General features: G+C 32.1%; 1 protein-coding gene across 2 annotated transcripts in view; it reads right to left on the reverse strand.

Moving 5' to 3' along the window:
• The window catches only part of LOC131161664 (protein LEO1 homolog), a 71059-nt gene that overhangs the window by 7494 nt on the left and 49667 nt on the right, over positions 1-13898 (reverse strand). For both annotated transcript variants that reach the window (XM_058117593.1, XM_058117583.1), the window contains exon 7: positions 1283-1486. In XM_058117593.1, the coding sequence (XP_057973576.1) occupies positions 1283-1486 (204 nt within the window). The remainder of the gene's footprint in view (positions 1-1282; positions 1487-13898) is intronic.

Here is a 13898-nt window from a genome sequence, read left to right on the forward strand (position 1 = left end):
GACCTAAAATTCCTGATCAAATTATATCGACTGCCATAGCAAGGTCTTCACGATCAGATGTTCCAACAAATTGTACAATATGATAGAAAAGAAGAATGGGAAAAGCGAGCTGCTTACGTATCAGGAACCCTAACAGGAAGTGTTGCAGAGAAGTTGAAATAGCCATTAGAGGAAGAAAGCTTGTGATGCGAAAATCTGAGGGGTTCGCAGATAGAAGCAGACAGTCCCAAATCTAGGAACATCCTATTGAGTATTAGGTGGAATATGGTTAAAATTTGGAAAATGAAAAAAAAAAAATAATAGTCTTCCTTATATATTTTTTAATCATTTCATTCAAAATTAGAGAATAATTATTTCTTATTTACTTGTTATTATGGATTCATAAAAAATTTCATATTGTTATTTATTTTCTATTGATAATATAAATTTTTATATAATTAATTTTAACTAACCTATTAAAACTAATCTATTCTTAAGAATAGGCATTTCAAAATTTAAAAATAACATTAATATTTCAAAAATATCCCTATACATAATTGTCCAAAACTTTTTACATGTGTCCCAAAGTCTTAAAGCCCACTACTAATTGTTCAAATGTAAGATGCTTTTATTATTATTATTATTATTATTATTATTATTATTATTATTATTATTTGCATTCTAAGGGATCATATTTTTGAATTTTTGAATTTAGTAATTGTATCTCTCCTTTCTTTTGAAAATAAGTAGCTTTCTCATTTTTTATTATATCTACTATTGAAGGAATTAGATGCTAGGTTTAAGGATTATGCCTCTCCTTTTCTAAATAAGTGACAAAGTTTGAATCATACGAAAGTAATTAATTAGCTCTAATTGATGAAAGACAAAAGTAAAAGAACAATCCTAATAATTATCCAACTTAGAGACATCCTATTCTTCCAACATAGGACTTTGTTAAGTACAACATTTGAAGTGATCGGACCACAAAAGAAAAGAATTACTTAGCCCATACCTCATGGCTCAAGATAGGACAAAGTGATGCATGTTGAATGCCAATTGACTTGAAATGTACTTCTAACTCAACAAAAAAGGAGAATGCGCAGCTTTTAGCGTATAAAAATGTAGATATATATCATCAAACAAAATTTAGTTAATGCATTTATGAGCTTATTATATGATAATATTATTAAGGAAAATCCATTTTATGCGCATCTCCTAGCGAACGATGCCACTTAATTTAGTAAAAAGTATGTAGTTATAATATCATTAGAAATACTTAAATATCTTCTCATTTATGGCCGACCTCGCTAGCACTAGCTGAATCCTCCAGCATATCAACCGAAAGTTGGTTCCCACCCTCGCCATACTTCTTATTCTTTTTGTTCTTCTTCTTATTCTTCTTCTTCTTGTTTTTCTTCTTCTCATCATTCTCTTTCTCATGCTTTTGCATCACCTTTTCTTGCTTTCGTTGGAGAACTGCATCAGCTTTGGCTGCTTGCTCCATTGCCTATAAAAATATACAACATATTTGTGTTAGCAAATTGTATGACCTTATTAATTACTTTATAATTAACTATATATATATATATGTATGTATACACACACACATACACACACAAATCACTTTCTTGTTAGATTAAAAAAAAAAAAAAACATTGAGGATATATTTGGTTCATGTAATCAAAGAAGGTAGAATGGAAATTTGAAGGAAAAACATAAAGAAATCAAATGACAAATTTGATTTCATATATTACAATTGTTTCTATTTCAATCCTATGCACATACCAAACATCCAATAAGTGAATTATGCATCAGCATCTTAAGTAGTCTAGGTATAATGCTTAACCACACAATGTGGTGATATAGCATTCCTCTACAAATTAATGTATATGGCATAAAAGTTTGAAATTTATTCATGAAATATTTAAAGATATATCATATTTTAATATGAAGTATAAAGTATTCTAAGTAATTTTACTGAAAATTGTTGCAATTAGGTTGAGTTGAATGCTGCACGACGCAAAGAAAAACTAAAGTGATAAGAGGATACTTTGACAACAACCCTCTAATGCCTAAGTTGGATGGAGAAAGAATAAGCAAAAGTTAGTAGTCTCCCATGCATAAATTTTACTATTGTCAATTGTTGACTAATTCAATGAGGACAATGAGAGATAGTCTATATCCTCTCCCACAATATATACCTTCTCACCCCCTCCCAAGATTTCAATTGAGACCTCCAACATAAAAGTCCCAAACTCTAACCATTGGGAAGTCCCCTAGCTAGGAACCTCTTGTGCGTGTAGAAAATCTCTCTACACTTAATTGAGTTTATGCAATTGAGTTTATGCTTCTTTAGTTCCTTATTTGGAAATAGTGTTGATTATAGGAAGTTAGCCATAACCACTTGTTTTCCATAAAGTGTGCAACCTATTCTTACACCTTTTCTGATTTTTTGGTTGTTATAATGTATAATAACATGTATCTTGCCCACTAAAGAGGACTACTAGCTATATATAATTCTCATTTTTTTTCTAAAATGGTAAGCCTACCTACATAAAGTGGGCTTGCTTTTACTATTCTCATCATTCATCCTCATTGTGGTGGCATTCCTTTGATATCTTAAATTCACTAAAATTTAGATAACCTTAATCTTTTTCTCATCAATCTCCCTCCTAACCCCCACTCTCAAGGTTAACTTGCCTAGTTTAGCGGTAAGAGAACCAACCTTTATATCTTGTTGGTTGGTTGTTTAGGATTCTCTAAGGTCAAGAGTTGATGGGACACATATTTTTTTTAATTTATTTTTAGCCAGAGGCACCTTAGGCCTTGACTACACAATGAAAGGCATACCCCTTCCTACCACCTTTGAAGATTCAAACCTTAGACCTTTGACATGAAAGTTCAAAACTCTAGCCTTTGGGTTGTCGACTTAGGAACCCTTTGAAATTTGAATCCATGAGGTGTACTCTGGGTTTCATGTTGATTTTGATGATGACAAAACAAATAAGAATTAGTGCATGTGTTATATGAATTTGTGTCCTATGAATTATTATGTGATAATTATTTTCTTTTATGTTTATATATGGAAAGTACTTTGGTATTTAAGGCTAAGTATGTTGATACCTCGCTAGAAAGCAAATATACCAACTTGAATATCATATAGTAAAATGACTATATACTTTTATTGAAAGATCCAAATGTGACAAGGCCTTTTATATTTTAAAATTAACTCATAAATATTTTCAAGAAAATTCAATTTGACTCTTATATATTCAAAGCTAAAATGTTTGTTTTTGTAAGAGTACACCCTATGTCTTAAGAAAAAACTTAGACTATAATTATGTACTATTTGTGAATCTAATTTTATATTTTATTTCACATGAGTCCAAAAATTATAATATTAATTCATATAAAACTAGACTCATCATTCTCTTCAAAAAAGTTTACGTAGACATTTTGGAGCTATAATATAGGATTAAAACTTAAAACAATATGGTCATTCTGCATTGCCATAAAGTCATAATCAAAAATGATTATGATACAGTAAATTAGATACATCTTACTCTAGAATCTTTGCATATTTTATTTCTTTATTTTTTTTATATGAAAGTAAATGTTATGGGGATTCCAAAAGGATATGTCACACTTAATTTGAATAAATATTCGATTTGTTATGAATTGTATAAGTTAGAAAATAGATTTTATCCTCTATTATAAAAGTCGTTTAACATATCTATAGTGTTTAAATTTTATCTCTTCAACAACTACTCCAACTGATGTAATTTTCTTTCTTTGGAAACAAGACTTATTGATAAGTCAATATGAATTTTATTTTGTATTTACTAGCATTTGTGATTTTATAAAATATATCATCTCAACTAAAAATTAGATTTCTTGTCATATCATTGATTGTTTACCTCCAATCACATGGAACCAAAACCTCTCCAAAGTCTAGTGGACAATTTTTTCTATGAAAAGAATCCAATTTCAAGGAAGAAGCATAAGAGAAATCAATATCAAAGTGGTTTTCCATTCTCCTCCATATTTCTAAGTGATAAGAGTGTTTTGTTCTTGCTTAAGAGAGAACTTTCTTGTAAAAAAATCTTTTCATTAGTTTTAGCTCTCTTCAAGTTCCAAGTCTCATTTCTTTGAGAGAGTTTGAGTTGTGAGATTGAGTTATAGCATCAATTTACTTAGAGATACCAAGGCACATATCATTTTTAACTTCTAGTCATTGTAAGTGTTGTTTAAGCCTTGGTAAAAGACTCATTTTATAATCTACGCCCGGTGAAAGGTTAGGTCTTGTAATATTTGTGCTCTTACCCTAGTTGAGAGGCAAGAAGTTTGCTAGTTGAATCTTGGCTTGCATTTGGTCGAGAGAGTGGACAAAGGTGTTTGTGAAGGATACCGAACCACTATAAAAGAGTTTGAGCATTTCTCTCCCTCTTCTCTTACATTATTTATTATTTGATTTAATTAATTGCTCAATTGTATTTATGCAAATTTCATACATTATCTCGGGTTATTAAAACATATAGGGTGAGTTGTAAGTGAACATAAACTTATTCTTATCTAGACTTCTTCAATGCATTTACTAGAATATACATACTAGAATATTACTCTCCAAGAGTTTGATAAAAGGAGTAAGGGTCATAAAAATTAGAAAAAGACTAAATTCACCCTTTCTTGGGTTTCCAAAGGCACCGACATGCCCCTTTGTTAAGACTAATTGTCTTTTTACATTTGTCGCACTATATATATTTCTAGGGTACTCAACATGTGGCCTATGCCTCTTTTATTAGTTGATTGCCTTGAATGAAGGGATATGAAACATTCATAAAGGTTCAAATTGATAAAATGCTTTCATATGTAGAGGTTCAAATTGACTCGATAAGGTGCCATTGGGGGAGGAATAGTTTGTTTACAAATAGCAGTCAACTTCCTAGAGTTATCAAAGGTTTATATAGATTGGATAAAATAGGTACGCCTTATATGAGATATGTTTAGTTGGTTTCCTTTTGGTATTGGTATAGGTTTATTTTCTTCTTTTGTTTGGTTTGATGCAGGGGGTGTTTTTTATTGGTTATTATGTAAGCCCTAAGTATCCTTTTGTTTCCATGGTATTCTCCGCCATAAGTGGGGGTTATTAATAAAATTAAGAAAGGAGATGCTGCCCTCTTTTACCAAAAAAAAAAAAAACCCATCATTAGGCTAATTTTTTTCACTTTCTTGTTGTTGAACTCCTTCAAAGTAAGTATCTTTACAACCTTATTGTTATTCAAATGTTTTCAACCTAGTGTCTTGTCTTTAGCTAGTTTTTTTTCTATATAGGGCAACTAGATATGAATTTTTAATATATACCTTTCTTCTACTTGGTTAACCCTTTGCCTTTTCCTTTCAATTTTTTATAACTCATCATAGGAATTTGATTTTCCCTTGTATAAAGGAGCCTATGTTTCCTTCTTGCTCTTTTACATGAATAAGGAAGTTGAGCTCGAAACAAGTGCTTCCTACAAGCACAGTGATATTTGAGAGCCAATATGACTATCTAGTTTACATCATACTAAATTGCACAATTTCATTTTTCTCTTCAAAATTTTGATTTTATAACATGTCAAATTTAAATATCTTGTTAATTGATTATGCATCAAAGTTGAGTAATTAGACGTTTAAAATCATGCATTAAAAATTATATTTTTAATTAAATGCCTAGTTATATTCAATCTTTAAATATTGTACTCAGTTTATAATATTTGGGTTTTTATTCGATAATTTATGAATTTTTTGGTATTTTATTATTGCACGGTAATTTATGAACATTAAAGCCGATATTACTTTGTAATCTAGGCATAACTCTCTCATACGACCTCTGATTGAGATGATCGAAAATCCCGTGGAAAGCCAATAAAATGCTCTACAACTTTTGTGTTTTGAGTTTTGAGAGCTACGGACTATAAGAAGGTCAAAATCGAGCTTGAAAATGCAACACCGGACATTTATTAACAAATGAAAAAAATGAATAAAGGTCCATCAAGTTGATGTGACCACATAAGGGGGGCTCAAGGCCCATGCGCAGCATGAGACATGCGCTAGAATGAAGGGTTAGCCGTGCCTGGGAGAATCACTTCAAAGGTTTACTTTAGTTTTGGCAAGTAGGATTTGTTTTTTGGGGCATTAATTGGAGGGGTTGAAAAGTCAAAAAAGGAGGGTAGGCTAAGTTTTCAAAATAAGTTTTTTTTAGAGTTTTTAAAGGGTTTTTGTGTGGGTGTGCCGGGGAGCCGTGCGCAGCCCTTGGGAGAGGAAGCACCTACGGCCATCATCATCGTCATCATCATCATCTCTCTCTCTCTCTCTCTCTCTCTCTCTCTCTCTCTCTCTCTCTCTCTCTCTCTCTCTCTCTCCCTCCCTTGCTACTTTTTAATACTTGTTTAAGTTATTGTTAATGTTAATTTCAATTTTGTTTTATTTAAAGTCTTTCATTGGAATTTAAATACTTGTTGGGTTACATTTATTTTTAAGTTCAGTTAATTTCCAATCTGAGTTTTTATTGCGTTTTAGTTTATTAAGTTCGATTAAGTTTTGTTAATCTGTTATTGAAGTTTAGGTTAATTTATTTTTGTTTGAATCTATTAAAGGATTAAGTTTAATTTTGTTTACGTTAATTAATTGGGTTAAGTTCAATTGTTTAGTTGATATTTAATTTTATGGTTAAATGCTTCAGTTAATTAATAAAGTTTTGATCATTAGGCTTTTGTCCAAAATTTCATAAGTAAGATTTATTTATTGTCTAAATAGGATTTAATTACCTTCATTCATTTCTTATTATTCTAAGCGTATTAGGTTCTTATTCAATGTTTTAATTTTAGGTTCTTAAGTTATGTTTTAGTTTCATCACAAAAATCTCAAAATTCCCAGAAACTGAATCTGAACCCATGTTTAGTAAAACTTTCTTTCTTATTTTCTTTTGGATTTACACAAAGTTTAGACTTAACTGCATTCCCTAAGGAGACGATCTGACCCTTGGGCTAGTTATTACATGACTAAAGTCCTATTCTTGGGATAGCCTTCGCACTGTTTATTTTTAGAGTGAGTCAAGTTTTTGGCGCCGTTGTCGGGGAATGCTAGATTTAGTTTCAAACTAGTTTTTTTTTCCTTTTATTTTTCTTTTCTTCATGAAAAAAAAAACAGAGAAAAAAGGGTTTTGAAAAAAAATATATATATGGCTACACCTGCACCATACAATCTTATGGATTTTTTGTAGCCTACATGCACCACTACACCACCTTACACTACTTTACCTAATAATGCACTTAATTTCATGATTCAGTGTGAGAGGATGTCATTAATATCTTAGTTTTACAGGACAGAATCCGAGTGTCCTTATCAGCATCTGATGAAGCTTGAGTTGACTTGCAATATTTTTTTTTCCTAGAGCTAGAACTGATGAATTTACTAGACTTCGTTTATTTACTTCCTCTTTGAAGGATAAAGCAAAGATGTGGTTTAATTCTTTGATGCCTCATTCTATTTCTAATTGGATTGATATGGAATGTGAATTTTTGCATAAATTTTCTCCCTCACAAAGAACTCAATTTTTGTAAGAACATATTAGTCAATTCAAGTACGCACCCCCTTATCAGCCGTCATATCATTAGGCTGTCTTTCAGCATTAGTATCAGCCACAAAATATCTCTCAAAGTTATGCATCTCAAGGATTTCAATCTAATGTAGCACCTACTTCACCGTAGAAGTCCCTTAAGGATACACTTTAGCAATATAAGCAGATCGTAAATGAATTGCGGGGCACCATTAATGAGATGAGCATGCAATTGAATATTTTACAAAAAGAAAAATTTTCGGCACAAACTCAGCCTAGCTAATCCTCAAGAATACTAGCAACAACAACAACAAGTACATAATGTCTTACAGGATTCTCTTGAGACAACAAAGGCCATTATTACTTCGAGAAGTGGAAAAGAAGTTTCCCAACCTAAGATACTCATCGACAAATAAACAGTTGTCCCAACACTTGAAGTTACAATTGAGACAAATGAAGTCAAAGAAAAATCAGAGGAAGCGAGTCCAGAATTTAAGAAGTCAGTTAATGTGGAGACCGAGACTAGTAAGGAATACCAACTTGTGGACCTTAGTCTCAAAAATTGAGAGTCGTGGAACCGTCATTCCCTACTAGCGTAAATGTCAAGAAGTGCAATGTTGAAGCAAATCCTTGCAGTGGTAAGGTGATTGGTACACCCATAAAGAGGTTGAGCAGAATGGTGAGAATTTAACTTTCAAGGAATTAGGTAAAAATTTTAATGTTGATGCTTCTAAAGAACCAAAGTTAACTGATCTGACACCTTTAAGACCAGTTCTTAAAGAAGTGAATTTCATGGAAAATATACTGAATAAAGACCCTTTCTTGTTAAAACAAGGAAGGCAGTCTGTACGTGCTTTATTTGGTACCTTAGAAAGTATTGATTTATTTGAGACTAACTTTTGTATTGGTAACAAGACTAATTCGCTGTGGTAACTCAAATATGGAGACTCACCAATTTAATTTATAAAACTGCACCCAACAGATGAAATCCCTCTAAGCCTCCATCAGACAGACTGTGATGTTTTTCTTTCCTTTCTTTTCATTTTGTTTTACCTTATTTTTTTTTTAGTTAATTTTCAGGTATATTTTTCCTTAGTTTCAGTTTTTTTCCCTCACTTCTTCTGTACTTCCCCCGTGCACATATTTTCTATTTCCCCTATGCTTTCATATTGAAGACAATGTTCCACTGTAGTTGGGGGGGGGGGGGGATGAGAAAATACATTGAAATAAAAAACATTGAAAAAAAAATTTGATTATGGATGATTAGGTCATGATTAACACTGACTTATACCCTTTACATACTTGTATATAACCTAGAAGTTACACACTTGGGTTATTTATGTGTAGTTTATGTGTAGTTTCTGCTTATATGACTAATCTAGGAATTGTAACTCCATGAAGGTTGACTAGTAGTTTATTCGTGTTAATCTGGTTATATAAACTCTTGTATTTACATGGTATCTCAAGAGGTTAAAAATACACATTCATGTGACTTGTAGCACTTAGGGTTCCTTGTGAGCACTGAGAGAGCGCCCGTGGTGATTTTGACACCTCATGAGGTACTATTGAGCCATTTATCATTCTTTTGAGTTTTTGACATCAGCTTAGAGTTCATGAACTCAACTTTCCCATTTGTTTTTCTAGATACTCATTTTACAGTAGTCTCGATTTTTGACTTGCTAGACTAGAGGTGACATCTAGTGGGGAGATAGAAACCTAGGTCTTGTAGCCTACTCAAGATGTGAAAGCTGAGCCACCCCTAGAGATAGACTTATTTCATGGAATCCTGTTCGAACTTAATTCAAAAGATGATAAAAGAAGTGTAATGATTTTCTTAATTGACCATGAAAAGAATGAAATTGAAGAATGAGAAGAAAAAAAAAGAAAAAAAAAAAGAGAAATAGAAATGCACCAAAATGGGGTGAAAGATTAATACCTGCTCCACACAAAAGAAGAAGAAGAAGAAGAAGAAGAAGAAGAAGAAGAAGAAGAAGAAGAAGGGACACGACACATGTTCTCCACATGTGAAGACTCTTTAACCACCTAATGCCTCGAGATGTACTCATGCCTGGTTAGTGAATAAGTTGATCTAGGGTGGTCTTGGTTGGATATGGCGAGTAGGTGAGAAGATGCAAGGGTGAAGGACCCGATACCTCACAAATAGGCTGGATCCTTTTCAGACTAGTCCACTCCATACATTTAGCGTTTGTTCCTTGCAATATATGGGATGTTTGATCATGACACTTCTCTTCACATATGATGAAACCCATCCTCTTTGAGTGCTTTTAAGGGTATACCAGTTAGGCCTAGTCAAAATAACCGTTCTGTAGGTATCCATGGATATCCTGGGTGTAACGAGTCATAAACATTATACATGCTTTGAGATTTCACTTATTTATACTCAAATTTATATGACTACATTAACTCTGAATTGTAATTTCTGGTTAACTCTATGTAAGTATACTGTTCTTAATGGTTATATAGTGATGAAACTTGCATGAGCAACTTGCTTCGAAGTTGAATGAATTTTGTATAAATGAGCTTGTGTGTAATATGGTGATATTTGTGTACGTGAAATGGTATATTTGTGTTGCATGTATATTCATTTAATATTCATTGGAATTGGTATTTGTGGGTGTCATTTTGGAAACCCTCACGAGACTACAACTCGTCCACTAGGATCGACCTATAGGTTTAAAGCCTTGTTGCATTTGGTAGATGAAACCGTATTTCCTGCGAAAGAGGAGGTAGATAGGATTTGGTAGTTTTCTTAGTTCTTCTTTTTTTTTTTTTTGGCTAGGAACTAGAAAAACGTTAGTTGGGGGTGTGATTACGCGTCAAAGTTGAGTAATTAGGCGTTTAAAATCATGCATTAAAGATTATATTTTTAATTAAAGGCCTAGTTATATTCAATCTTTTAACATTGCACTCAATTTATAATATTTAGGTTTTTATTTGATAATTTATAATTTTTTGGTATTTTATTATTGCAAGGTAATTTATGAACATTAAAACCGACATTACGTCATAATTTGGGCATAACTTTCCTATCCGAGCTCCAATTGAGATGATTCAAAGTGCTGTGGGAAACCAAGAAAATGCTCTGTAACTTGTGTTTCAAGTTTTGAGAGCTACGGGCTGTAAGAAGATCAAAATCAGGCTTGAAAGTGCATAACCGACCATGTGTTAACAAAGGAAAAAAATGAATAAAGGTCCATCAAGTTGATATGACCACGTAAGGGGGGCTCAAGGCCCATGTGTAGCACGAGACATGCGTTGGAATAAAGAACCAACCATGCCCAGGAGAATCTCTTTAGAGGTGTACTTTAGATTTGGCAAGTAAGGTTTGTTTTTTTGGGCATTAATTGGAAGGGTTGAAAAGTCAAAAAAGGAGGGTAGGCTAGGTTTTCAAAATAAATTTTTTTTTAGAGTTTTTAAAGGGTCCTTTGTGTGGGTGTGTTGGGGAGCCGTGCGCAGCCCTTGGGAGAGGAAACACCTATGGCCATCATCATCATCATCATCTCTCTCTCCCCCTCTCTCTCTCTCTTGTTATTTTTTAATACTTGTTGAAATTATTGTTAATGTTAATTTCAATTTTGTTTTATTTAAAGTCTTTCATTGGAATTTAAATACTTGTTGGGTTACGTTTATTTTTAAGTTCAGTTAATTTCCAATTTGAGTTTTTATTGCATTTTAATTTATTAAGTTTGATTAAGTTTTGTTAATCCGTTATTGAAGTTTAGGTTAATTTATTTTTGTTTGAATCTATTATAGGATTAAGTTTAACTTTGTTTATGTTAATTAATTGGGTTAAGTTCAATTGTTTAGTTGGTGTTTAATTTTATGGTTGAATGCTTCAGTTAATTACTTAAGTTTTGATCTTTAAGCTTTTGTCCGGAATTTCATACGTAGAATTTATTTATTGTCTAAAAATGATTTAATTACCATTATTTGTTTCTTGTTATTATAAGCGTATTAGGTTCTTATTTTATGTTTTAATTTAAGGTTCTTAGGTTATGTTTTAGTTTCATCACAAAAATCTCAAAATTCCCAGAAATTGAATCTGAACCATGTTCAGTAAAACTTTCTTTCTTATTTTCTTTTGGATTTACACAACGTTTGGACTTAAACTGCATTATCTGAGGAGATAATCTAACCCTTGGACTAATTATTACACGACTGAACTCCTATACTTGGGATAGCCTTCGCGCAGCTCATTTTTATAGTGAGTTATTAATATTAAATAAGGATGATATCGCTAACCTATAGAGTGCATCTACCTTTGAATTCTCATCTTAAGGGACATACAATTTTGTGAAAAAATGCAAAAACATAATTAATCCTTATACTATTTTCAATTATCTTTTCATTATAGGGTGTGTGACCTCATAAGATTTAGTGACTTAACTAACTAATATTTTTGAGTCACAATGCACTATCAAATATTTCACTCTCAATATCCTAACAATTAGAGTCGTATACTCTACCTCATTGTTTGTTGCCTTGAGCTCAAACTTGAGCATGTATTCAATCACAACCCCTTTTGGGAGATACGAAGATCAAGCTTGCATTATAGTCGTGTTCTTAGAGGGATTACATTGATTGCCTAAAAATACCATGTTTTCTATAAAAAAAGTATACTATTGTTTAAGCTTTAATAGTTGGCTTTGTTTCATACCAAATGTTGATTTTGTGAGTTCTATGGCTACCTTCATCAATCTTCAAATTATGAACAAATCTTTATAGTTGGTCTTGTTATATGCAGAACATTACTATGTGAGCTTGAAATTATATGAACAAAGCTTTTTTGTTGTTATATGTAGAGCATAGTTGACCTTCTTTCGTTAAGAAAATCTTACCTCTCATCTATAGTTTTAGCCCCAAGGTTTCATCTACTACATTTTGAAGATAACAAACTATTTTGTGCTAATAGCTTTGTACAAGTTCAAGCTATTAGATTTGAAGAATTGAGAGAACTTGAAATATTTATTTCTTATTTATTTGTGTTAGTTTTTTGAAATGTAATGAGTTTTAATTTGTATATCTAATAATATGAAGGTCATGGCATAAAAAAAATACTAAAACTAAGAGATACACAAAATTGAGAGGTTGTTCCAAGATGCCCTAATAAGGGTGGTTAACTAACCAAAAGGAGCAGTCAATTGACCTAGCAAAATGTCAAGCTCATTGACCGTTCTCTTGTAATAGGTCAATGACTGGAGTAGGTAGAAGTCTTGGACAGCTGATCAACAAAAGTGAGTGATTAGCCAGTCTTGCTTTTCAAAGATTCCAATGGTCAATATTGTACTTTAATAGTTAGTGCCTGGTCAATTGGCCTATGAGATAGGTCATTTAGTATGAGCAGAGCATTGACTGGGCATAAAATGACTACTTGACCCCCAAACTCTATAAATATACACCATTAAGCCCAAGGAACTTGAAGAACATATTTATATTGAATTTCTAAGTGCTCAAGCTCTCTCATCTCTCATTAAAATTACTTTGTGCTTGAATTTGTCTATTTTGAGAGAACTCACGCGAAACTCTTGTGTCATATTCTTGCACAAGAATATCGTTCCTATAGTTAATTTTTAGTGTCTTGTTGATAAAATATATTGGCTTCTAAATTTCCAAATATGCTTGTACCCCACTAAACTTGTATATCAATTGAAAATTTATAAATAGAGAAACATCTACTTCCTTCGCTTTAGTTAAAAAAGTGTGGAAGGACTATCTTTAAGTCATAAAAAGGATTGTTAGAACACTAGTGCCTACTCAAAGTTAGCAATACTTTGTAAGATAAGAAAGAATAGGAGAAATCTTTCTACTAATCTACTTCCGTTGGATCATTCTATTTGTCAAGTTATGGTCATCCCTAAGTGCTTTTAGAGAGCTAATTTCAACCAAGGCTTGCATCTTGGCTAGGTTTGCTTCAATTTCATATTGGATTTTCATAAACCTAAGGAACTTAGTATAAGAAACTTTAACTACACATTTAGTCATTTTCACTTTAATTGGAATCTTTAAGATATTGGAATGCCTCTTCCAAGTTTGCAATGCTCTTTATGCCCTCTTGGCTTTTCACAAACATATCATTGACATTTGTCTACATGTTTTTCTATATTTAACTTTTAAAATATTAAATATCTATCAACAAGTTGCTCAAGTATTTTTAGGATCAAATGGAATCAATTTATAGCAATAAAATTCCTAATTTGTGAAGAAGGATATCTTTTCTTCTTTGGGTGGATTCATCCTAATTGATATTAAGCATGTGACCACGAATGTAAGCAATTCATAGCCCAACATAACATTAATCAAT

The sequence above is a fragment of the Malania oleifera genome, chromosome 1 (assembly GCF_029873635.1).
Source record: "Malania oleifera isolate guangnan ecotype guangnan chromosome 1, ASM2987363v1, whole genome shotgun sequence".
Taxonomy (NCBI): domain Eukaryota; kingdom Viridiplantae; phylum Streptophyta; class Magnoliopsida; order Santalales; family Ximeniaceae; genus Malania; species Malania oleifera.